The sequence below is a fragment of the Nerophis ophidion genome, linkage group LG27 (assembly GCF_033978795.1).
Source record: "Nerophis ophidion isolate RoL-2023_Sa linkage group LG27, RoL_Noph_v1.0, whole genome shotgun sequence".
NCBI lineage: Eukaryota > Metazoa > Chordata > Actinopteri > Syngnathiformes > Syngnathidae > Nerophis > Nerophis ophidion.
Window position 1 is genome coordinate 20,424,553 of NC_084637.1, and position 26,065 is coordinate 20,450,617.

A 26,065-nucleotide genomic window follows, 5' to 3' on the forward strand; every position below is an offset into this window, starting at 1 on the left:
ACAAAGTAAAACGGAATCCGATGTCAACCGCAGAATATCAATTGAAATAAATGTGAGTGAAATGTTGTCATTGAGAGGAGAAGGAACATGTGTTTAGTGCTCATTCATCCCTGACACACAACTGCCGTGTCCTGAACTAAACAATGTCGAGGCGGTCACTTAAAACAGCATCTAAACTAGGAAGCTAAAGCTAGCAAGAACAATCCATGAACCCACAACACATCTCATCTGGTGTGTTGTTGTGAACGACATCACAGATGTAAAATCAATGTACGAACAATCATACACTCACAACACATCTCATCTGTTGTGTTGTTGTGAATGACATTATGGATGGAACATCAATGTACAAACAATACATAAAACCACAACACATCACACTGCCATGTTGTTGTGAACGACATCATGATGTAACATCGATGTACAAACAATAATACATAAATACACACACACAACACATCTCATCTGTTGTATTGTTGTGAACGACATCATGGATGTAACATCAATGTACAAACAATCATACACACATTACACCTCATCTGTCATGTTGTTGTGAACCACATCATCCATGTAACATCAATGTACAAACAATCCATACACCCACAACACATCTGCTGTGTTGTGAATGACATCATGGATGTAACACCAATGTACAAACAATTATACACACAACACACCTCATCTGTTGTTATTGTGAACAACATCACCCACGTAACATCAATGTACAATCAATCATACACCCAAAACACATTTTATCTGTTGTGAACGACATCAAGGTAACATCAATGTATAAAAAAAAAAAAAATCATACACACACAATACATCACATCTGCTGTACTGTTGTGAACGACATCACGGATGTAACATCAATGTACAAACAATTATACACACAACACACCATCTGTTGTGTTGTTGTGAACAACATCACCCACGTAACATCAATGTACAATCAATCATACACCCAAAACACATCTTATCTGTTGTGAACGACATCATCAATGTAACATCAAAGTACAATCATACACACACATGTCGTCTGCTTGTGTTGTTTTGAACGACATCATCCATGTAACATCAATGTTCAAACATCATACACACACACACACACACACACACACACAACACATATCTACACTTCCTCCTTTCATAATAATAGCGCTGTGTACCACATTCGGCCTGACTGCGCTAACTAAATGAAGCTTTCTTTTTAAAAAAGTACCATACACAAACATAATATACTCGAAGCACTTATTGATACATTTAAACAATTATGTTTTGACCTAATACCAGTATTGATGAATGTGAGAATTTTCTAAGTTAAACATTTTACTACTTTTAATTCTACACATTAACCACACACAATATGGTGATAAAATAAGTGTAAAAGGTAAAAAAAAAAAATGTTTTAAATAAAACAGAAAACTAAATTATGTATTTTTTTTATATTGCTATTTTTATAAAAATTTTTTGTTATTGGTATTTTTTTTTAAACTTTGTTGGTAATATATAGCCAGGCTTTTGAAACTATGAAGTCGAGTTTTGGTGGTACAGTAAATAATCTATTTCAAATTTGCGAATAATATTAAATTCATTAGTAATTAATCGTGATTACAGTATCAATCAAAATAATCGGGATTATTACTTTTGCCGTAATCATCCAGCCCTAATGGAGGGGCATTAATTGGCCAAGTAATGGGACAGGTTTGGGGGGACTTTGCCATAGTTTTGAACTAGTTATAAAAATCACGTTAATTACATGTTAACATAAAAAGTTAATTTAAAACATTCTACGATTTTAAAAACATTTTGCAGGACAAACAAATTGGACAGGTTTGGGCGGATTTTGCTATAGTTTTGAACTACTTCTGAATAGTAGCACGTTGTTTACATGTTAACATAAAATGTTAAATTAAAACATTTCATGTTATTAAAAAATGAAACGAAAAGGACAGGTTTGGGCACAAACATTATTTACATGTTAAAAACAAAGCGTTAATAAATTAAAAACTATAATAGTCAGACCAAAAACTTGCACAGCACAAACGATTGGGACTGGTTAGGGGAGGTTGTGATTAAGTGGGGGAGGAACTGGTTATGAAGATTGAAATTTTAACTGTAATACTTCAATAAAATAGCAGCACAAAAGAGTGTGTCAAAGTGGGGTAGATTACACACCCACTAATAGTAGATCAGGCCCCAAGGGGTGCAACTACTGAACACCAGGGAGATACATGGCTGTTGACTATCTCACAATGTGCCAAACAGTGCTTGAAAAAGACAAAGGGAAGGTCTGGCACCATACCTTTGCACAACCTGCAAATGAAACAAGCCTTATGCACGTCAAGTAGTATAAAACGGTGTTCCTTAACTGGATGAATATAACCATGCAGCACAGTAAAGGGATAGGCGTGCAGGTCTGGCCCCACCTGGCCTGAAATGCGCTCCTCTGGCAGCACCTCTGGCTTAATTCTAAGCAGCTTGACTGCTATGGGCTTGCCAGTGCGCCTGTCAGAGGACACCTCAAACTCAACATCATCTGCAGGGAAAAGCAGAGACACATGTCAAGAGCAGGCAGAAAAGAGGACTTTCTCAACGGGGGGTGGCTTCCTCGCCTCCGATTTTGAGATCCTGCATATTGCTGTACTGCGAGCAGTGGAAGAAAAGGCGGGCCTGGCGCTCGGAGCACTGGATGAAACCGTAGGAGGTCAGGAGCTTTTCGATCACGCCCGTCTCTCTAATGCCAGGCCCCGAGCCGTTGGCATAGGCGCTGTGCCCGTTGTTGTGGAGCATGCCCGGGTCAAAACTCATCTGGGGAAGGGGACAGGAGAGGGAGTCACAATGATGCAACGCCCCATTCAAACCAGGGGTGGGAACCTTGGACCAACTCTTAAAATGTTTGCTATGAACTTGGTAAGGAAAGTTAAAAAAAAAAAAATGACGTTGCAGCGTTGTTCAGCACGGTTTAACATTCAATATGTGGGCTGAGCAGAGTTTGTTTGTATTGGTCAAATGATGTGTCATTAAATCTGAGGTAAGGGGCTGTCCAAATTGCGGCCACAGCTAACTTTTCAACAGCATTCTAAAAATACTACAAAAATAAAATAATAAATAAGAGGAAATCTGAGAAAAAGTTGAATATTGACACAAAGTTGCCATTAAATGACGTTTTTTTCTTTTACTTTTTCTTTAATTCAATGAGTGTTGTTTTGCATTATTGACCCAAGGCTCCAATGACGTTATGTAAAAATTACACTTTGAAATATTTACGGGGAAAATGTTGCTTATTTTGAAGTTTGCAATATAAACATTTTTTTAAAACAACAAACTTTAAACTTATAATCGAACAAGTTGCTCTCGAGATTTAAGAGTTGAACGTTATAATCAAACAAGTTGCTCTCGAGATTTAAGTGTTGAAAGTTAAAAGAAAAATATATTGCACTTTGGAATATTTTTGGGTAAAAGATTGCATGTTTTGAGTTTGTGCCATAAAAACAGTTTGCTTTGACAAATAAGGCATAAAACAAGAAAAAAAAATATTTAAAAAAATATCCCGGGGACCAAAGTTGAGGGGAGCCATAAAAGTAAAACAAATGTATACTATTGGATTGGTTTTGAAAAATTATCATCAATATTTTTATTGGTATTTGTTTTGCTTCATTTGTAGTGCAATGATGTTCATTGTCATTTCTGCGTTATTTATATATACTTATTGCTTCTTGCTGTCACTTTTACCATCATGTTTGTAAATATCCTATTTACTGATTATGTTGTTTATCAGTCTTCTTTCTATTCCTCCTTGCTGCGGTCCGTCTGCGCCACTCGTTGAATAAACCATAATAAAGTCAGATACAATATAGACAACAGGAATTATCTTTGTAGAGTAAACGTGTACAGCAGATATAGATCATCCACATTAACAATATGATTTGCCTGAGTGGCTGGACAGGACAAAATAAGTATTGGTTTTGAATATGAAAAATATCTAAATGTGTGCTTTGATTTTTCGGTTTGGACACCCCTGCACTAAATGGAGCCCACATGAGTGGCATTGGACCACAGTTAAGGGCTGTAATGAAAGGTTCACCACCCCTGACTTAAAACTACGAATCCTTTGGAAAAAAAAACACACAAAGACAACATTTATAACATGCAGCATTCTAGAACCTTCTGAGGGCCGCATGGTTTCTAAGTGAATTCCAGGACAATTCAAAGCATACTGAAAGGTGGAAATGTGTCGCAATATGGTTTGATTAAGTGGCATGCAGTAAAATCTGTTACCGTTCAAAGCCAACTTGTGAGTACATGCAAGTCTACACATCCCTAGACCTGAATCTACATGTTTAAGTAGAAAGCACAAGACACCCTAGTTACAAACACCACACAGAGTTAAGAGAAGTCACATGACCAATCAGGGGTTATACTGTATCATATCAGTAAGGACACTGCCATGCCCTCTTACTGATCTCTGGTACAAAGGAGTCCGCTTGTGTTTTTTACTTCCTGGCTGCGGACGGCAAGAGACCGAGGAGGAGCGGGGGATAGACACAGGAGCGCTGGAGGTTGACGGGCGAGGTTCGGAGGAGCCTCGTTCCATGTTTGACATTGTGGACCGGCCTTGGCTATGCTGTTGGAGAGGAGCATGTAGCAGTTGAAAGCAACTGGCCACACATGTTAGGAGGCTGTGACGTCCGAGCTTCACCAGATATCGTAATGACACGTAAGGCGATGCAAGGCCACGCAGCTAAAAACAACCTTACGTCACATGCAGCAAGTGACTCTTGCACACAAAGAACCATATCTGCACATCGGCCCACTTCAACACGTCAGTAAGAAGTTGACTTTGACCTTTTGGTGCCAGAGAGTGACCGCCACCGGCTACAGCATAGCGTCATAGGCCAATAGCAACTTGTGCAGCCAATACTCGCTTTTTAAAGTCCTTATCATTACACAAAGAGCGCTTTAAGTAAATAAAAGGGGACCTACACATTTTTGGGCCATAATAGGCCAAAATCATCACACATTTATTCAGTTGTAAATATTAGACTGAATCCTTGGATACAGGCATTATCCAAGTTTTATTGTTTGACAATCTCACCTTGTAATACTTTCGGCACCGTTCAATTGTAGAAATACCACCTTTTATTTTCCCTCAAAATGGTGAATATTGGGGAGTAATTCTCATATGGTCTTGTGCAGGCGATACTGGCAACATTTTGAGCATAAAACATGTTCAAGCTAGGTTTTCTATTGGTTTTCATTTTTCGAAGAGTGATTATTCTGGCGTATTCTTTTTAATCACCCTGTATATTCCATGTACAGCCCATGAGCTGAAATTTAACGGTATTATAAGCGCTAACGCAGACAAACTATTTTAAACTAGCTGCTGTATTGACATATTGAGCTGCTGCATTGTGTCCAAGTTGGTGAAAGTTAATTGTAGATGACAAATCATGCCTCTCACCTAGATACTAGAAGGTTGTGGGCATAAACCCGGAAGTTGGTCAACTTTAACATCCAACTTAAGACACGGAGATGGCAAGAAAGACACGAAGTCGCTCGTTTTGAACATTGGTGAGGATTATGATGAATTGTTCATGTAAACGGGAAGATATAAACATCCCATTAGTGTTTATCTCTGTGAGAGCAGACAGCATACAGTAAGTGGTTGGTCATGTTGATAGTTTGTATATCTTGTTTTGTCTGCATCTGTTTAGCACACAGCTTCTAAAACTTGTAGATCAGGAGTGTCAAACGTACGAACCGCAGCCCGCAAAATGAGTTCGCAATGTATAAAAATGAGCAGCAATTTTTGAATGAAAGAAACCTATTTTCTAAGTGTGTCCACTGGATGTCACAATAGCAATTCAAGTGTAACCCACGTCAATCTGTTTAGAAGGGTGCCGTTGCAGTTCTGGATTGCCTGCCGCTACTCAAATCAGCTGGCAGTAGATGGCGGCAGACTGATGCAGTAGCGACGCTCAACACCTTCTTTGATTGTAAATTATCCACTCAACGGATAAAATAATGAAACGGTAAGACGAAAAACTTAAGTCAACATGAATATTAACTGTGTAGTTAAGAGATCTGTGCAGCGCTTGCAAATGGTTGACTGTGCGACGCACACCCTGAACTCCATTGTAAAGATGTGTTTTTACTTTTGTTCTATCTTATTTCATGCTTAGATCTACTATGTTCAAATTGGTTAAGTTTGTAGTTATGTTACCCTTAATTCAGCTATTACAGTGTCATTTTGACAGTTGTCTTGATTATAAGTGTAATATTTGAATGATGATGAATGTATGTCTTGCGGCAGTTGCGGATGTCACCAATGCTGGTTTGCGGAAACACTCTGTTTTTACAAACATGTCTTTAAAGAACTGCCAACATAAGAATGCTAAACAAGAACTGCCTAATGGACTTGTAAAAACACTGAGGCAAAGTCAATGCTCATTGTGTTCATGGCGTTTTTGCAATATTTTCCTCAGATTCTTGAACTAACGTCAAATGTTTTGCCAAACGGATTGTTTGTAATGTGTATAACTTTTAAATCTGCTTGTTCTATTTTTGCCAAAGGTAAAACAATGAAAACAATCTGAAGTTGTCTTTATTTTTAAGTTGTTATGCCATGATTTTACCAGTCCAGCTCAGGTGGGAATAGATTTTCCTCCATGTGGCCCAGAGCTAAAAGGAGTTTGACATTCCTGTTGTAGATCAGGATAAAAAATATAGGGTTCTGGATCATCATTTGTCCAAAAGTAGTCTTTGTTGTCTCTCACAAAGTCTTTCATGACTAATAGTATTTGTTACTATTTAAGGGAAACGTGTGTCTGTGAAATTAATACGCCGCTGTATGCCTAACATGAGTATATAAAACATTGATGAAGGTTTCCAGATGTTTTATAGAGTGCTTTATAGGTGGAATAGAGAGAATCCCATTAGCGCCATTGTTAGCTGACTTTGGCTAGGGTTTATTTACGAGTTAGAATGTTAACATATGTGTTTTTGTCTTATATAAGGATTGTGAAAAATTGCAAAAAACAAAGTGCAGTTCCTTTGAGGGCCCAGAGGATAGCCTTCATGCACTTGTAGGCCAACAGGGTCTGTCCCAGCATTAAGGAATACCGTTAATCCCGCCCGCCTATTCGCTCGTTGTCATTTGTTCCAACATATTCACTGATTTTTAGGGGGGCTTTAAATGAGTGGTTCTCAACCTTTTTTTTAGTGATGTACCCCCTGTGAAATTTTTTTTAATTCAAGTACCCCCTAATTAGAGCTAAACATTTTTGGTTGAAAAAAAGAGATGAAGTAAAATACAGCACTATGTCATCAGTTTTGATGTATTAAATTGTATAACAGTGCAAAACATTGCTCATTTGTAGTGATCTTTCTTGAACTATTTGGAAAAAAATATATAAAAATAACTAAAAATCTAGCAGTCAACACTAAATATTGCATTTTTGCATTTCTTTTCACAGTTTATGAACATACATTTATATTTTGTTTAAGTATTATTCAATAAATATATTTTTGATTTTTGAATTGTTGCTATTTTTAGAATATTTTCAAAAAATCTCACTTACCCTTGACATACCTTCAAGTACCCCAAGAGGTAAGCGTACCCCCATTTGAGAACCACTGCTTTAAATAGTATTTCTTTTTTTAATGTAACTTGTGTAAACAGTTGTTTGATGACACTACCTGCAAGGGAAAACAAGATTGCTTCAGCTACAAATCCAGCAGAGGGCACCGTTCTTTGACAGCTTTTTGTTGGTGCCCATCCATCCTATACTCTGAATTTAACCATTAGAACACCAAAAGTTAAAGTAATTTTTATAGAGGTTAATTTGTGTCTTTATGAAAAATCCTTTTTTTGGACACCGAATTTATGTACATGAATGATGTGAATTGATTACTTTTTTCAACATCAAGTTATGCTAAGTTTCATTGGATTAAAAAAAGTTTAAAAATGCATTTTGTTAAAATTGTGTTTTAAAATTGCATGCAAAAAATTCAGTGTATAAAAATTCAATGCTTCAAAACTTAGCTCATTGATAGACAGGATCAATTGGTTCAGTCTAAATTTACCAGAAGTGATTCTTGAAGCAATGAACATTTTTGCACTGAATTCTTTTACACACTGAATTTCAAAACTATATTTTTTAAACATAATTTTATGAAAAAAATAAATAAATTAGAAAATTCCAATGCAAGAAATTCAGTGACGTAGGCTACTACGCTCACACTGCAGTGTAGGACGTCCAATTGAGATTTTTTTTGTCAAATCCGATCTTTTTAGCGGTTGTTCACATTACAAAATAAAGTATTTCTAATGTGAATGCAATCTGACCCGCATGCAGACATGATGTCGAGCACACTGCAGTGTTTACGCAAGTAAACATGGCTTCAATAAAGTCTGTCTCAGCACTGGTGCTTTTGTGGCATTTTCTAGGATTGTTGTACCATCAAAGTCAACATTTTCTGAACCAAATGATTGCGTGTAGAAGATCAAGAAGGGAGAACACAAATATTTTATGGACAGTGGAGCGTTGAAGTTTTCACGTGAGGTCCTGAAACATAATTATCACCTGTTTTCTGCACATTTGTCAACTATTAATTTTTGAACAGTCTAGTTTGACGCTTATGGATTTCACATTGCGGACGCATCACATATACATATCCAATTTATTCCAACATACGGAAATAAAAAGAGGCCTGGGTCGGATATGAAAAAAATCGTAATCGCACTGTTCACACTGACTAAATTAATTCCCATTACATTTAATAAAATAATAGAAATGTGTGGAAAAACTGGAACATTAGTTGGAGCTCTCGGTGAGGTGGCTCGCTGCAGTCAGCCAAATTTTAAAATTGTCTGCATTACCTTATTTACAATGAATACATAATCGACATTTACGAATCGATTTTCAAATCGTCCTTGGCCGAATTGTAACGCATCTAAATGTACTACTTCCCCCATGTCCAATTGATACTGTTTTTGTTTGACTCCTTTGGATTTTTTGTGTCATGCTTGTGTGTTTTCTCAATTGATTGCTATTCGAAGTGTTGCTGGGCTGGGATTGATTTGGAATTGGAGTTGTATTACATATTATTATGTGTTACTTTGTTGGACTGATTATATTGTTTTTAAAAATTAAAAAATCAGATACAGGTCGCATACAGGCAAAAAATTGGAATTGACCTGCAGTGTGAGCAAGCGTTCAAACTAAAGACAAAAATTAATATCCCTTGACACTTTAGTGAGCTGCTCAAACCAGGGTTCTCCATCAGGTAGCTCATTCGCAGGTGTTTTTATGGCCGTGTCCATTCCTTTTTGCCCCTTGGAACGTAATGCTCACAAATATGGGGGGATGAACTGTACACTTTTCACACAGGCACTGTGCCGCTTCCACTACAGCTCTGATACTATTCTTTAACCCCTACACGGCGTCACATAATGTATGCCCATCCATCCATCCATCAATTTTCTACCACTTGTCCCGTTCGGGGTCACGTGGGGTGCTGGAGCCTATCTCAGCTGCATTTGGGCGTAAGCCGGGGTATACCCTAGACAAGTCGCCACCTCATCACAGGGCCAACACAGATAAACAGACAACATTCACACTCAGATTCACACATATAGTATGCTTCCACAAAAAAAAAAACTTGTTTAGTCAGTAAAGGTCAAGTTGTGTCGTGACCGGTGTTAAAACAACACTAATGATGCAGTGCATCTACATGATGAGTGATGGCTTATGGGTAGGGAATGGGGGTCCAAGAACAGCCTCTTTTTGGTGGCCCTGTATTGCAAGACTTGGGTCATTTTAGTTGCCCATGCAGCACCCATATATATCAAATTATCTGCCAGCTGGAGTTTTCTGTCTATTGGCTTATCATCATTGGAACAACTGAGCAGAGGCTAGTCTCTGGAGCCCAGAGGGTGTATGGAAGGCAAAGAGATGCAGGCTGATGGGCACTTAGATAGAGGAGGTGGGAAGGTAGAACTTACAGATCGGCCATACGGCGACAGGCTGAGTCCGACAGGGGAGCTGCTGCTCAGGTCAGCGCTAACAAATGCGGTGGGTGGCGACGCCGGCATGGTAAACTCAACAAAGCCTTTCCAGGGACTGCCCATGTTCTCCCATAAAGTCCAACCACACTGACTTTGATTAGTGCGTTTAAATTGCTCTTGATTTTGGGATGTTTTTTTTGGCTTGACTGTTAAAGGTTAGTGCTAATGTGACCACCCAATGACACACCGCTGGATGTCTGCAGGGGTGGAGAGAGGAACAAACAAAATGGGTGAGGCAGACAGGTCAGCCGGCCGCAATTTCACAAAGAAAGAGGAGTGGGGGGCGTGGCCTCTTCTCTCCCAGACGGGGACGTGCACAGAATGGAGACCAACTACTAATACCATCCATCCATCAATTTTCTACCGCTTGTCCCTTTTGGGGTCGCGGGGGTGCTGGAGCCTATTTCAGCTGGGGAGTACACAAACAACAATGGCGGCGTTGGGGGAGACCCATGTGATACAAGCGGCCATCCAGTTAAAATTGTCTCTTTGTCAACAATGGACAATAAATGCCTTCTAACAATGGAAGAGTAAAGACTGAACATGACCAAACTAATCATTTTTAAAGCAAAAATCCCCCAGTCCCATTTCTAGTTAATACATGAAGCATAAGAAATGTTATCTGAATGCTGAGTACTAGCGACACCACCCCATTCACTGTTACACCTCTTTTCTGGTAAATTAAGTAACTTGCAGAAGTCGTACACAGCTCACATTCCAGCAGAGCCTTTTTATTACACTTCATCTTGTCAAAGGACAACCCCAAAGAACAGGGATACTCCCATCAGGGTTTTTTGCTGCCCATTCCCGTCCATGTGTGAGATTGGCCGATATTTTTTACGTAATGTATTTTCCGGAAAATAAAGCGTATTGGCATATAAGCCGCATTCACAAAATTTTAGGGGGGGAAAAAATTAATTCCCATACATTAGCCACACCATAAGTCGCAGATATATACGCTGTAAAATGAATTATTTACACAGAAATATTCAGTAAATCTGTATTTATATACCTTAATTGTTTCCAAATGGTCTCTGTAACAGCAGTAAAACGGCTGATCAAACAAAACAGAAGTCATTGTCATGGACCCACTAGCTGCGGAAGTTAGCGCTACTATCAGCTATACAGAATAACTCCACGGTGATGTTTTGGGGGAATTTACAAAACAAATAATTCAAAAATAATGCCATTGCAAATTAATAAGACCAACACACATTTTTAGTATCGCCACACCTTAAAAATAAGTTTTGTTGTTTTTGTTTTTTTTACTTGAAAACAAATTGAAGTAATATATTGTAGTCCCCAGATGAAAACACAAAGTGAGACACTATTTTTAACTTGTATTACCAATCTTATGTTTAAAAAAAGAGGACGGCACAACAGGTGTTACCTCCAATGCAAACACTTTAGTTATGCGAGTCCGCACTTCTCTGGACACACAACACGTCCTCATTCTCCACCAATCACCTTTCAGGCACGGACGGTGTGTTTGCAAACATGGGAAAAACTAACATCAAATCCAAACCAACATAAAACATTAACATTAGCTGGTAGTTACAGCAGGAATGTATGTATACAGCCTTTTATTTGCTCACTATTGACAAGTGATGTACCAAAAACTTGACCACGAAAAAAAAATTTTGATTACGGAAAACTGCGCCGCTAAAACCGGATGTAAACACAACGTACACCGTTGTCGGGAGCGTTGTCAGCGTGTCTGCGATGTGGACATGATTTTAATATATGCCAAATAAACCCGCTGACAGCAATCTAGAAAATGTGCAAATATTAAGAGGACATCAGCCAGAGTGGATCAACATTGAAAGGCATTGATCGGCAATAACCTATCATGTACTTTTCTCCAAAAATAGATTTGATATGATAATCGAAAACATTCCTAGTAAATATACTAGATCAACTTGAAAGTAGTCAGTGTACACCTAGATGAGTCAACACAGCTTTGATTGTCTAAAAGGCAAATAACAAGTGAGTAGAAAGACAATCTAACACTGGGCGATACAATGATATCAATATATACAGCGGTAGACACGTAAATCAATAAAAAAAAAATGGGCTCGATAAAATGTTCAATGTATTTTTTTTTCTTCGCCAGAGGAAAGCAGAAATTGTAAAGCAGGTTGGTTGCATGAACAAAGGCACTCTGTCTATCGTAACCCGAACAACTCAGGAAGTGACGACTCAACCGTTGGAGTGACAGGCTAACAGTAGAGGTGTTGGGCTTAACGATGCCACACAACCATAGCCCGGATTTCCACTAGATGCCAAATTGCCACGGAAGAGCACCGCCGTTCTGTTGCCGCTTCTCAGGGTGGTCGTAATAAAGCGAGTTGATTCTGTCCTCCCAAGGGAACAGAAGCAAATCAACTGAGTCCTTCCATAAATAAGTGCTGAGCGACAACACCGACCACAGTTGATTAACAACTTTTTTTTTGTAGCAAACAATACAACAGTAACATCTTCCTTACTTTCTCGGTGCTCACTTCATTTGGTATTTGACTCAGGCCCCATAATATTCTTTAATTTTGGACCTCCAGAATCTACATGTCCTCATCCATGGGCCAACAAGGTGAAATAACGTCTTCACAAGTTTACTTCATGACCGCTGCTGCTCATTAGAACATTTCAAAGTGTACGACACAATCCACTTTGAAAACGGCAATTTTCAAGGTTTACCGAATAATTTGTTTTGTGTTTCTGCATGACTTCCTGTCCAACAGGAGCAGATTTGATTTTAATTGAAAAGATTTGTTGCGGCGTCTGGCAAATATAGAAACTGTGTATATTTAGTACAGGCGGTGGAGACAGACACGTTGACTTGAGTAAAAATGGAAGGAACCTTCCGCCGGGCAGGTGTCGTTTTGCGACTGTTTGGCATCAAGTGGAAATCACCCCCTTTAGAGCACAGCTGTAACTTACTGGCACTGAACATGCAGAAAAAGCTTGGCGCTCTCTCTAGTGCTGCTATAAAGGATCTTAGGCCTGGGCCGATAACAAATTTTGCTTGATGATATAACCTCTGAATTATAAACAATATCGTCATTATTTTTTAAACCAAATTAACCATTGATTTAATGATAATACAAAATAATAATGCATGCATATCTTGTCAAATGCAATAAACTTGTATTTCTTGTGTATTTTAACATTGCAATTTAAATACCCAAGTTAAAACAAATAATAAAATGGCTTTTGTTAGCAAAATGTTGCACTTGAATAAAAATTATAACCAAAAGCAATAAAATATCTTGAGGGGATGGGGGCTCGAATATACACAATAAATAAAAGGGTTAAATAAAGTTTTGACAAATACATTTTTAATATTGAACATGTAGGCTGAGGTGTACATGACTTAACTGACAAACAAGTTAGTACCTTTGTAAACAAAAGTAACAATATAAACACTATACTGATGTATTAACAGCTCATATGCAAAACAAAATTAAGTCTGGGAGATTGCGAGTGAAGAACGACAACATGACAGCACTTTTAAAAAAATGCTAGTTTTAAATGGCAGCATGTCTCTTTAGTGATGTATTTAACCACACTTTCTGTGAGCGCACACCATTTTGTTTACACTGACTGGACGAAAAGCGTGAATGCTCTTAAAGCATGCAAATGCCGATTTATCGACGCTGGAAAGCTTGCCAACTTTAATTTTTATTTATCGGCGGTTAACTGACTTATCGGATATCGCCCAGGCCTAAAGAATTCTTCATTCAGCACTCCAAGCAACGTTTGTAAGTTGTACAACTAAAACTATTCTTACTTACTAAAGCTGTGTTGTCTGTAGGAGTGTTTTCATGCATATTTGTTCGTGTTATGTAATCAAGCTAGCGTCGTTACCATTAACGAATATGCTCACAAGTTTACGAGTGTCTGTGTTAGTATAATTAATTTACAATGGCATTCCTTTTGTATTGTTTCAGTTTCAAATTCCTCAGTAAACTCACCAAAACATCACAGTGGAGTTATCAAGTTGTTTAGCTGATTGAAGAGTTGGCTTCCGCAGCTAGTGGGTCCATGACGACTTCTGTTTAGTTCGATCAACCGTTTTACTGCCGTGTTACATAGTTTGGAAACAAAAAAAAGGTGTATAAACAAACATTTACAAAAGCTTTAATACTGGTATATATTTGTGGCGTATGGTTCGGTGCAGCTAATAGATGTAAACATATTTATTTATTCTAAAATTTGGTGGGTGCAGTCTAAATGCCAGCGCACTCTACAGCCCGTAAAGTACTCTTCTGTATAGAATAAAATGTTCAACTTCAAGTCTTGTCCCCTATCAATGTTTTGGACAGCCTTAGGACTAAAGTACCTGGGCGGACTCTTCGCTCCTAGAGGAAGTGTCCCAATAAGTCAGAATAGTGGTGTACCTTGACAAGATATGGCTGCTAAAAGGTAAGATACTGTAGGTTACCAGCCTGTGTCCATCTGTACATTACATAGTCATTTTGAAGAGATTCACGTTAACATGTTGTATGTCATGCTATAAAAGCACTGCAGACCCACCTTTGTCGTCTTGAAAGGGAAGTCTCAGGTTCTTGAGGACTTTGCGCTTCCTGCAGATCACTTCACACACACACACACATTCACACATGCGCGCATACACACACACTAGTTACAGGCCTGTGGCACGGGTTCTAGATGCTTGCATCAAGCAAAAGGAGGGAGAAACGGAACGCAAAAATATGCAGTGAAAAACAGGGCTTAAAAAAACTATGATGAAAAGAGTGGGAGAAGGAGGCGGGTATAGTAGGGAGCTATGAAGGAAAAATAAAGGAGCAGCTCACTCCACACCCCAATGGTGAGTTGGTGGTGTGGGGAGGATGAGGAGGGCTAGGAGCAGCGTTGGGACGTGTGCTTTGTCAAAGCTGTTGAGTAGGCACAAACTTCTGGTTTCAGATCAGTTGTTGTTTTCTCAAAGTATGCTTGGGCTTATGATTTGCTTCTCTTCTGCTTGTGTCGACTGGCCTGATGTTTGTCTTTGGTCAATACAAGGTTTTTGGTTTACTTCTTGTTTCCCTGGTCAAACCCTTGAAATGATCCAGTATGTGACGTTGCTTGTTTCGTTTTTTGAAGATTTTCAGGCTTCTTTCTTGTGATCTGAACGTTGAAGCAGTTGCGGATGGTACAAAAATTCAGTTCCGTTTCACTTCATACTGTTGGGAGAAAGCACAAAAAGCAATGGAAGATTAGCTTCTATAGAGACAAGGCACACATTGTGATTTACGCAGAACACAATTCCCAGAATTTTTAGCAATCTAGTAGACAATTAATTCTCAACATTTTTGCTATCAAATTAATTTTATATCCATTCTTTTATAACAAACGCTGTGGTGTCTAGTGTAAAAGTGTGTGCGTGCGCCTGTGTTCACGCAGGACAATTCATCAAATTTTGAGTTAAATTTTAAATATGGTTTCTCTCGTTTATAAAAATGTAATAATTGAAAAACAAGCAATTAATGGGTCTGTCAAAATGTTTTTTATGACCTTAGTAAACTACAAACCTGCACCGCTTCTTGATGGATTTTGGAGGATCGCGCTCACCCTAGTCAGACATACTGTGCTTCAACATTGTAATAGATAAGGACCCCAAAATATCACCTATTAGGACACATTATCTGGCATTTTGTTTCACAATGTTATGCAAATCAAACTTTTCTTACCTATTGCTACCTGCTCACGTGTATTTGGGATCTGCATAAGTCCCGAAAATTTGTGCGTGTCCGCCATAGTAGCCCATGCCGTAGTCAATAATCTCCTTTTTTTTCCTCTATCCTCTTGTTGTGGGGCATTCTTACTCCACAACTGCCATTTCAACTACAAAGTAGCATACACCTCTAACTTATATCTATCAGTAGACTCGCTATGGAAGCGCTAAAAACTACCGGTACAACAAAGATGACGGGCAGAAGATGCTGATGTAAATAAGACCGCCTACAAAATGGCCCATCCTGAAGAAACGGTCAAAAAGCAGATAGAAGACGGTCTGTAAAACATCATATATGCAACATTTTGATCAGAGAACCATGTTATGTAGACCACAAGGAAGTGTTTTGAATGTAGAAGAAAAATCATAATATGACCCCTTTAATGCACTTTATGATCTGGTGTACCTTTTGTATAAAAACAGACATGCGCCTTATGGTCCCAAATATACGCTATATTTATTATTTTGGCCACTGTAACATCACACCCAGTTTAAACTGTTTGTACATTTAATCAAGTGATTTTTTTTGGCATACCACTAGCTAGAGCTCACGCACCACTAAGGAGGAGCCCACCTAATAGGTATAAAAATAGGTTGCATCTGGAGACTTCTCACAATGGCAGCCAGCTGACTAGATATTCCTTGTGCATACCTCCAGATCAGTCGCTGATATTTACGGCGGCGTTCCTCCTGTGATTCAACGCAGCTGTGTTTTGCATGCTTACTAAAAAATATTACATGGGGCGGACCCAATGGAGGACTCCTTCAGTGGATTAGACATGAACTTCCAAGAGGCGGAGCGCTGAGGCCAAGGACACAAGTTGTTTTCTTTTGGTATACTCCGAGCAGAGTGTGATGCAATAGCTGCCATTGCATGAAGTTTTGCATTCTAAAACCAGTGGAGTCTACTTTACTGCCCACCTACAAGATTTAATAAGACTTATTACATTAAGGCCAAACTACATACCCTATTTATAGCATTCTTTTTGGGAAGATGGTAGAGGTGAGAATCTTTGGGCACCTCACGATTCGATTACGATTCAGGAGCTATTATACGATTGAAAATGAATTAGTCCTGCATCTTTAATTGATGTATATTTATCCAGTTTTACATTTATTTTTGCTGGACTATATAAGCGTTTATCAACTGCAACGTTTAAAAACATTGCATTTGTAAAAAGAAACAATTACATTAATTCCCATCACGTATTTTTGGAAATGTGTGCATAACTGCATAATTTAGGGCACTTATTGCCCTAAATTAAAAGCAAAATTTAGAATTGTCTGCATTACTTTATTCACAATAAATATATTGATTATTGATGTTTACTAGGGGTGTAACGGTACACAAAAATTTCGGTTCGGTACGTACCTCGGTTTAGAGGTCACGGTTCGGTTCATTTTCGGTACAGTAAGAAAACAACCAAATATAAATTTTTTGGTTATTTATTTACCAAATTTGTTAACAGTGGCATAACATATATATTCACACAGGGTCCATTGCCAGGGTTAATACATATATAACATATAAAATAAAAACTAAATAAGTTAAGGCTCAGAATGGTTTATTAACAAAACTTTTCTACATATAAAGTGCTTTTTTTGATTGATTGATTGAGACTTTTATTAGTAGATTGCACAGTACAGTACATATTCCGTACAATTGACCACTAAATGCTAACACCCCAATATGTTTTTCAACTTGTTTAAGTCGTTCATCAACACCGCCTGCCGTTTTTTGTAGACATGTTACATAAATATTGATGTTAAAGATTTCTATTTTCGTGAAGAAATGTTTAGAATTAAGTTCATAAATCCAGATGGATCCCTATTACAATCCTCAAAAAGGGCACTTTAAGTTGATGATTACTTATATTTGTATAAACCTTTATTTATAAATGAATCACTTGTTTATTTTTCAACAAGTTTTTAGTTATTTGTATATCTTTCTTTCCAAATAGTTCAAGAAAGACCACTACAAATGAGCAATATTTTGCACTGTTATACAATTTAATAAATCAGAAACTGATGACATAGTGCTTTATTTTACTTATTTATCTTTTTTTCAACCAAAAATGCTTTGCTGTGATTAGGGGGTACTTGAATTAAGAAAATGTTCACAAGGGGTACATCACTGAAAAAAGTTTGAGAACCGCTGTGTTATGAGAATAGCGTGTGTGTGGCCCTTTATTATGTGACGCATGTGACGTCAGTCAGTGTGAAGTCCGGAACTGTGGAGACCCACTGCCGGGTAGAGTGAAGGGTTTTGCGTGCAAGGGAGACACTATGGGAGCCGGAAGAAGGAAAGGTGCAACACATGTTTGACGTGTTGTCAGTAGCAGCTGCTGAACAATCTTAGCAAACCTCCGTCTCCATTGTTGTATCGCGCAGCCAAAGTGTTCCCAAAGGGAGAACTTAACGAGGCAGGAGGGTCTTCCAGCTCTGGCTTTAACATGTTGTACTAACCTGCTAGCTGCTAGCATGTACTTGTACGGTACACCTCCGAACCAAACCGAAACCCCCGTACCGAAACGGTTCAATACAATTACACGTACCGTTACACCCCTAATGTTTACTAATCAATTTTATAGTCATCAAAAAAATCTAATTTTCCCCCCACCTCTAGAGGACGGGAAGTCATTTGGAAGAAAGAATTGGAGAGAGCCCGTTATTTCCATAACCTTAAACAAGCCTTTGGTGTCCTCTAAAACGTAAACAACCATGTTGCTACGATGGAAAAAAATATTTTTAAAAAGGAGAATACTTTTTATCGTATGCGCGAATATTTATTGCTTTTTTTTAACACAGCGGGAGTTTTGGTGTGGTAAACCAACAGTGGCTTCACTTAACCACCGATTGGACTCCCTCCTTCAAGGCTGGTTTGTTGGCTTTTCTGAACCCATATTAAATAACAAAATATACAAAACTTGGTGAATTAAGAGAAAGTAAACAGGCTGAAGCAGTGACGACCAAGTATACAATGACTTTGTGTAAACAAGATTTGATGTCAAAATTTTGATCAACGATATATTGACCTACGAATTACTGTCGATAAACAATATTAATCTCAACATTTTGGGAGCAAATCAATCACTGATGTAATAATACATAATAATATGCAAATATACCCCTTCAAATGCAATAAACTTGTATTTCTGGTGTATTTTAACATTGTAGTTGAAATATAGAATTTGAAATACCAACAACAAACAAATAATAAAAATAATATATACTGTGTACGCAAAGTTTTGCACTTGAATAAAAACCATGGCTAAAAGCAATAAAATAGATTGCGTCTCTGTTAGGGACCCTCAAATAAACAATCAAAACTCATCCATCCATCCATCCATTTCCTACCACTTTTCCCTTTCGGGGTTGTGGGGGCTGCTGGAGCCTCTCAGCAGCACATGTGGGGTAGGCGGTGTACACTCTGGACAAATCGCCACCTCATCGCAGGGCCAACACAGATAGATAAACAACATTCACACTCACATTCACACACTAGTGCCAATTTAGTGTTTCCAATCAACTTATCCTCAAGTGCATGTCTTTGGAGGTGGGAGGAAGCCAAAGTGCCCGGAGGGAACTCACGCAGTCACGAGGAGAACATGCCAACTCCACACAGAAAGATCCTGAGCTCAGGATCAAAATAAATAAAATGACTGCCTTTGTTCAACCCGGATCTTTTTGATGATGACGACAAATACAAGCAGCGGCAGCGAATACACTTTCAAATGTAAGTATCCTCTGCAGGCTAGACTGTCCCATTTAACAACAGGTGACGCATCTTTCCGAGGAGCTGACTTCTGAGGCTACGTAGGCCGGGTCCTCCAAAGGGGGCAGACCTGGAATTGGGACACAGCTTTTGTGGAGTTCACATTAAAAACTTTGTGTAAAAGCAGCACAGCCTTTGTGTTCAATGTGAATACTGCACATTGTGTTTAGACAAGTTTAGATTGGGGAAAAACGTTTAACGGGAAAATACGTTAACGTTTCATGTTTATGTGTTAGTATTTAAGCTAGAAAGTTAGCGCGAGTTGGTCTCCATAGTTTTATCAAAGTGTGGTTGTCAATCACAGTTTTTCCATCATTATAACTACTTATGGTAAGACTAACTGACAGTAGTTTTACAGCGGTTACCATTACTACTGTTTATATGTAGTACAAACACCCGTGGCCGCTGAAACCGATGCAAAAGAGTAACCGTAACAACGCATACATATGCCGATTATCAAGGCTGGCAAACCCACCGACCTAATTTTAATTTATCGTCCGGTTAACTGACTTATCGAATATTGAGCCAGGCAAAACCAGCACACCACAGGTATATTGGCAATATGGGGGAAACTCTCAACTACAATTTTAGCCTAAGTCCACCTGCTAAACTTTGTCTATATACGTGTGTGCATCTTTCTAGTCGCCATAATTAAATTTTATTTTTGAGGAAGTTGGATAGCTATGGTGTTTTGTTGTTTTTAATGCTACTATTTTGACTGTCCTCTGTTCACGTAAAAAAAAAAACATCCGCACTGAGGCTGTCTTGCTTTTAAAAAGGACGAAACAGTTTGATTATCATAAATATTAATACAGCCACAGATCTCAGTTACATTCCCCCAATGTTTCCTATTTGTAAAATAGCGTAATAGGAATATTATTAGTTATTACTTTTGCAACAGCTTCATGAGTAGCAGTTATTGTAAAAAATATTTCTGACTGTAGCAGTCATGTTTTATTGTCTGACCACAAACCTAAAAATATATCAAGCTTAATTTAAAAGCGGATGACTAAATAAGATAGGGCTGCAACAATTAATCTGTTTTCCTTTGTTTTTAATAATAAATGTATGTTAAAAGTGAAATTCCAATGTTGGTGTTGTGCATTTGTTAGAAAAAAAGAATGTAGGTAATAGCAAACAGAAAAATTGTTTAGCTTGACTATTTTCCCATAAATGCAGATTGAGGCTTTAAAGTGTGTACCAGAGTTCACGATAAATTTAAGTAATTACATGGGTACTCAATTACTAAACTGACAGCTGCCGCGTGGGCTGCACGATTATTCGACATCGAACCGGTTGAGGTTTTAATTAGTACGATGACCAAACCTGCACCAGTTGAGGGTTTTTTTCCTCCACCGTCGCCGACATTTGAGTGACAGACATGTTGGCCAATCTGTATTGTTGACAGGGTTTCCCACACATTCATTCATTTGTGGCGGCCCGCCACGAAAGAATTACGGCCGCCACAAATAGATTTTTCGGCTTTTGACTCGCTCGACCGCTCATAAAAGCAATGGGACTGTCTGTGAATGGAGCTTGTAGTTACAACTCCGGTGCAGTAGCCCGCCTTCTTACATACGTCACATACTGTCGCGCGTCTAGCGGCATATGCTCTCGCTAACGTTAGCTGTGGCAGGTTGAGTTGCATTTAGCTGCGTGCATCACACAACAGGCGTTTCTCCTCGTCTCTCATTCGGACAGATACGGAAAACAAGCCCGCCTTCTTACATACGTCACATACTCTCGCGAATCTAGCGTCATAGCTCTCGCCGATCAAAGAGGTGGCAGCATGGCTAACGTTAGCTGAGGCAGGTCGAGCGAGCGGAGCTTGTGACAATACAAGAGAAAGATGGTGCGAAACTTATCACAAATGGAAGAAGAACAATAAATGCCCAACATAAAGAGCAGGGGGTCCATCATCTGGCGGTGGTTTGGCTTCAAGTGGGAAGATATTCAGCAGACAACAACAATATGCTGTTCAATGTACATACTATGATCATTAACCTGTGTGATGACTGTATTATGCTGATAGTATATATTTGTACCATGAATTGATTAACGTGGACCCCGACTTAAACAAGTTGAAAAACTTATTCGGGTGTTACCATTTAGTGGTCAATTGTACGGAATATGTACTGTACTGTGCAATCTACTAATAAATGTATCAATCAATCAATGCAAAGTATGCAGCAGAAGTATTACTACAAAAAAGTAGCAACACTATTAATTTATTCTTTCATTTAAAAGTCACCTGTGAGAGAATGAAGTGTATTTAATAAATACAGTTTTGGTCAATTGACTTAGTTGTGATTTCCCTCTCCGCATGAAAGTTTAAAAGTAGCATATATTAATGCAGTATGAAAATGAATGTTTTAATGTAGACACATTGAATCATCATACTGCTGTGATTATATGCATCAAGTGTTCATTCAAGGCTAAGGCAAAATATCGTAATATATATCGTATATCGCAATATGGCATAAAAATATTGCGATATTAATAAAAGCCAATATCGCCCAGCCCTATGTGAATGCGATGAAAAGAATAAAATCGGACCCAACCAGCTGTTAAAATGTTGTCCAGGTTAATGTTTTAGCCATTAAAGGCCCTTCATTTCAAGATTTCAACTGTGATCGGGCTTGAAACAGGTGGCTGACCTGTTCATATGGGTGTAACTGCTACTGGCCAAATAATGTGAAATAGCACTTACTTTTACATGTATGCAATGCCATTTAAATGTAATTATAGATAATAATAATAATAATAATAATAATTATAATAATAAATACTGTGTAGTGTTGTAAATAATCAACGGTGAGGATTTTAGTGAGATATAAGAAAAAAACCTAGGCAGGACAAGTAAAAATATTGGGGCAAGTAGATTTGAAAAGTCGGGCAAGTGGAAAAAACAAACGGTGCCAAGTCTGCAGGCAGTAGGAAACACATTGTTAAGTGTAGTGAGTAAAACTGATCGCTTTTTAAAGTTCAAGATTTTTGGAGTGGGCATTAAGAGACATTTTAGCTTTTATATTTTATAAGATTATATATTTTTTGTAAGAACCACAATTAATACATATATTTCAGTGAATAAATAATTGTTCAAATCTGTATATAAATATGTACATTAAGTGTTGTAATTATATTCCAACTCCGCGTTCTTCTTGGTCATCGCTGCCGCCGCCGCGGCCACTCCCCCAATTCTACAGTAATGAGGAATTAAAGTTTTTATCCTTTTGAATGGTTGTGTGCATTATTATAATACCATTACTTTATGATCACTGTATATTTATATCGGTCATTTCTTCAGTTTTAAGAGCATGATGTGGAGAAAAGCTCAGACTGTGCATAAAGCCAAATGTTTTTAAAAGCAGTAGACTGTGTACTAACAAATGCGATTTGATTTGCGATTGTTATATTTTATAAATATGACTTGACTGCACCTAGAAATTCTGTCTATAAAAGTTATGAACAAAATCGGTGACAAAGGGCAGCCTTGGCTGAGTCCAACCCTCACTGGAAACGGGTCCGACTTACTGCCGGCAATGCGGACCAAGCTCTGACACCGATCGTACAGGGAGCGGACTGCCACAATCAGACAACCCCATACTTTCTGAGCACTCCCCACAGGACTTCCCGGGGTACACGGTCGAATGCCTTCTCCAAGTCCACAAGGCACATGTAGACTGGTTGGGTAAACTCCCATGCACCTTCAAGGACCGTGCCGAGAGTATAGAGTTGGTCCACAGTTCCACAACCAGGACAAAAACCACACTGTTCCTCCTGAATCCAAGGTTCGACAATCCGGCGTAGCCTCCTCTCCAATATACCTGAATAGACCTTACCAGGAAGGCTGAGGAGTGTGATCCCACGATAGTTGGAACACACTCTCCGGTTCCCCTTCTTAAAGAGAGGTACCGCCCCGATGTCCACATGACGTTGCAGTCTTGTCGACCAAGACAGCCCCACAGCATTCAGAGGCTTAAGGAACTCCGGGCGGATCACATCCACCCCCGGGGTTTTGCCACCGAGGAGCTTTTTAACTACTTCGGCAACCTCAGCCCCAGAAATAGGAGAGCACACCACATATTCCTGCTTGGGGAATCTGTGGCCTGACGGTACCTTTCTGCTGCCTCCGGAGTCCTATGAGCCAAAAGAGCTTGATAATACTCTTTTTTCAGCTGGACAGCATCCCTCACCGCTGGTGTCCATCAGCGGGTTCTAGGACTACCGCCACGAGAGGCACCAACCAACTTGCGGCCACAGCTCCAATCGGCCGCCTCGACAATAGAATTAGAGAAGATTGTCCACTCTGACTCAATGCCCAGCGCCTCCCTCGTGACATGTTCAAAAATTCTTCCAGAGGCGGGAATTGAAACTCTCTCTGACAGGAGACTCTGCTGGGCGTTCCCAGCAAACTTTCACAATGCCTTTGGGCCTGGCAGGTCTGTCTGTCATCCTCCCTCACCATCGCAGCAAACTCACTACCGGGTGGTGATTGGTAGAAAGCTCCGCCCCTCTCTTCACCCGAGTGTCCAAAACATGAGACCGCAAATCTGATGACACAACTACATCATGGAACTGTGGCCTAGGGTGTCCTGGTGCAAAGTTCACATATGGACAGTCTTATGTTTGAACATGGTGTTTGTTATGGACAATCTATGACGAGCACAAAAAACAATAACAAAACACCACTCGGGTTTATATCCGGGCGGCCGTTCTTCCCCATCACGCCTCCCCAGGTTTCACTGTCGTTGCCAATAGGAGCGTTGAAGTCCCCCAGTAGAACGAGAGAATCACCCGGGGAGCACTCTCCAGTACTCCCTCGAGTGAATCCAAAAAGAGTGGGTACTCTGAGCTGCCGTTCGGCGGGCAAGCGCAAACAGTCAGGACCCGTCCCCCCCACCTGCAGGTGGAAGGAAGCTACCCCCACGTCCATTGGGTTGAACTCCAGCGTGCAGGCTTTGAGTCGGGGGGCAACAAGAATTTCCACCCCAGCCCATTGCTTCTCACTACTGGCAACACCAGAGTGGAAGAGAGTCCAGCCCCTCTCAAGAGAACTGGTTCCAGAGCCCATACGGTGTGTCGAAGTGAGTCCAACTATATCCAGCCGGGACTTCTCCACCTCGCGCACTAGCTCAGGCTCCTTCCCCCCAGCAAGGTGACGTTCCACGTCCCAAGAGCTAGCTTGTGTAGCCGAGGATCGGACCGTCAAGTGCCCTGCCTTCGGCTGCCGCCCAGCTCACATTGCACCTGAACTCTATGGCCCCTGCTATGGGTGGTGAGCCCATTGGAAGGGGGACCCACGTTACCTCTTCAGGCTGTGCCTGACCGGGCCCCATGAGAACAGGCCTGGCCACCAGGCGCTCGCCACCTCCTGGCGTGGCTCCAAAGGAGAGCACCGGTGACCCGCATCCGGGCGAGGGAAATCTTGGTAATTGTCACTATTCTTCAATGAGGTCTTCGAGCTCTGTGAACTACTTTTAGTGTCATTAATCAGAAATATATATAAGGCAACTTGTTTTTCCACCCTACTGATACTTTAAATGGGCAAAAGGTTGAATGCAACACATCGAGAAAACAGTCTAGTATAGGACCACATAAACCACTTTTAGCACACCCCTTAGGCGACATTTTAACATCCTCCAGGCGAAGAACAGAGGGGCAAAATTAAACATCCCCTTTTCCTTCAGAATGTTCCAGCACATTGTACAGTAAGTGTTTAATTGTGGTTTAATGTGGCTAGTTTGTATGTTTAGCATTTAGTAATGCTGCTAATACTACGGTGTTTCAATAAAGTTACCTCCGTTTTAACACTCGGCTTCTAAAACTTATTGCTCATCCTCTTTGTGTTCAGGTTAAAAAAATATTGGATTATCGATCCTAATTTTTCCCAAAGTAATCATTGTTGGCTCTCACAAACACTGCTTGATTAGCAATGATGTTAATGGAGAAGGGGTCCGTGGTTCCTCCTCTTTGTCACGGATCACTTGACTAGCTTCCTCATTAACTCTGAAAATGGCAAGGCACAATATTTTGATTGAATCTAATCATTCGCAAACTTTTAAAGTCTTTTAGTGTCATAAATCAGATATTTGAGGCAACTTGTTTTTCCATCCTACTTATAATTTAAATGGGCAAATTGTTAAATGCAACGTATTGAGACAACGGTCTAGTATAAGACCACAAAACCCACTTTTAGCACACCCTTTAGGCCAGTGGTCCGGGGGACGGCACCGGTCCGTGACGCAATTGAGATCACTGATCGCCGCAGAAAGACATTCAATAGTTTTTAACCGACCGCATTTTCTCCTACTTAACTTTGGCCAGGCCCACCAGACACACCAATAAGCCTGTTCATAGATGTATTATAAAACTCCTAATAGGAAGTCGTCATTTGTTATATTTGTTACATCTTTGTCACATGGAACAAAGGCACATTAATAAACACATAAAATGTAAAGGTGCCAAATCGTAGCCAAAAGCTAGG

The 26,065-nt window shown here is 39.5% G+C and overlaps 1 protein-coding gene across 6 annotated transcripts in view; it reads right to left on the reverse strand.

Moving 5' to 3' along the window:
- Positions 1-26,065, reverse strand: part of csde1 (cold shock domain containing E1, RNA-binding) — a 76,382-nt gene that overhangs the window by 45,387 nt on the left and 4,930 nt on the right. Inside the window, exons 2-6 of one of the 6 annotated variants that reach the window (XM_061889236.1) lie at positions 14,603-15,252; positions 14,041-14,145; positions 4,460-4,624; positions 2,613-2,808; positions 2,370-2,536 (exon numbers count right to left, since the gene is read on the reverse strand). In XM_061889236.1, the coding sequence (XP_061745220.1) occupies positions 2,370-2,536; positions 2,613-2,808; positions 4,460-4,603 (507 nt within the window). In that variant the 5' untranslated portion in view covers positions 4,604-4,624; positions 14,041-14,145; positions 14,603-15,252. Of the gene's footprint in view, positions 1-2,369; positions 2,537-2,612; positions 2,809-4,459; positions 4,625-14,040; positions 14,146-14,602; positions 15,253-26,065 lie in introns of those variants that run through there. The other 5 variants (XM_061889235.1, XM_061889238.1, XM_061889237.1 and 2 more) reach the window with 5 other exon arrangements.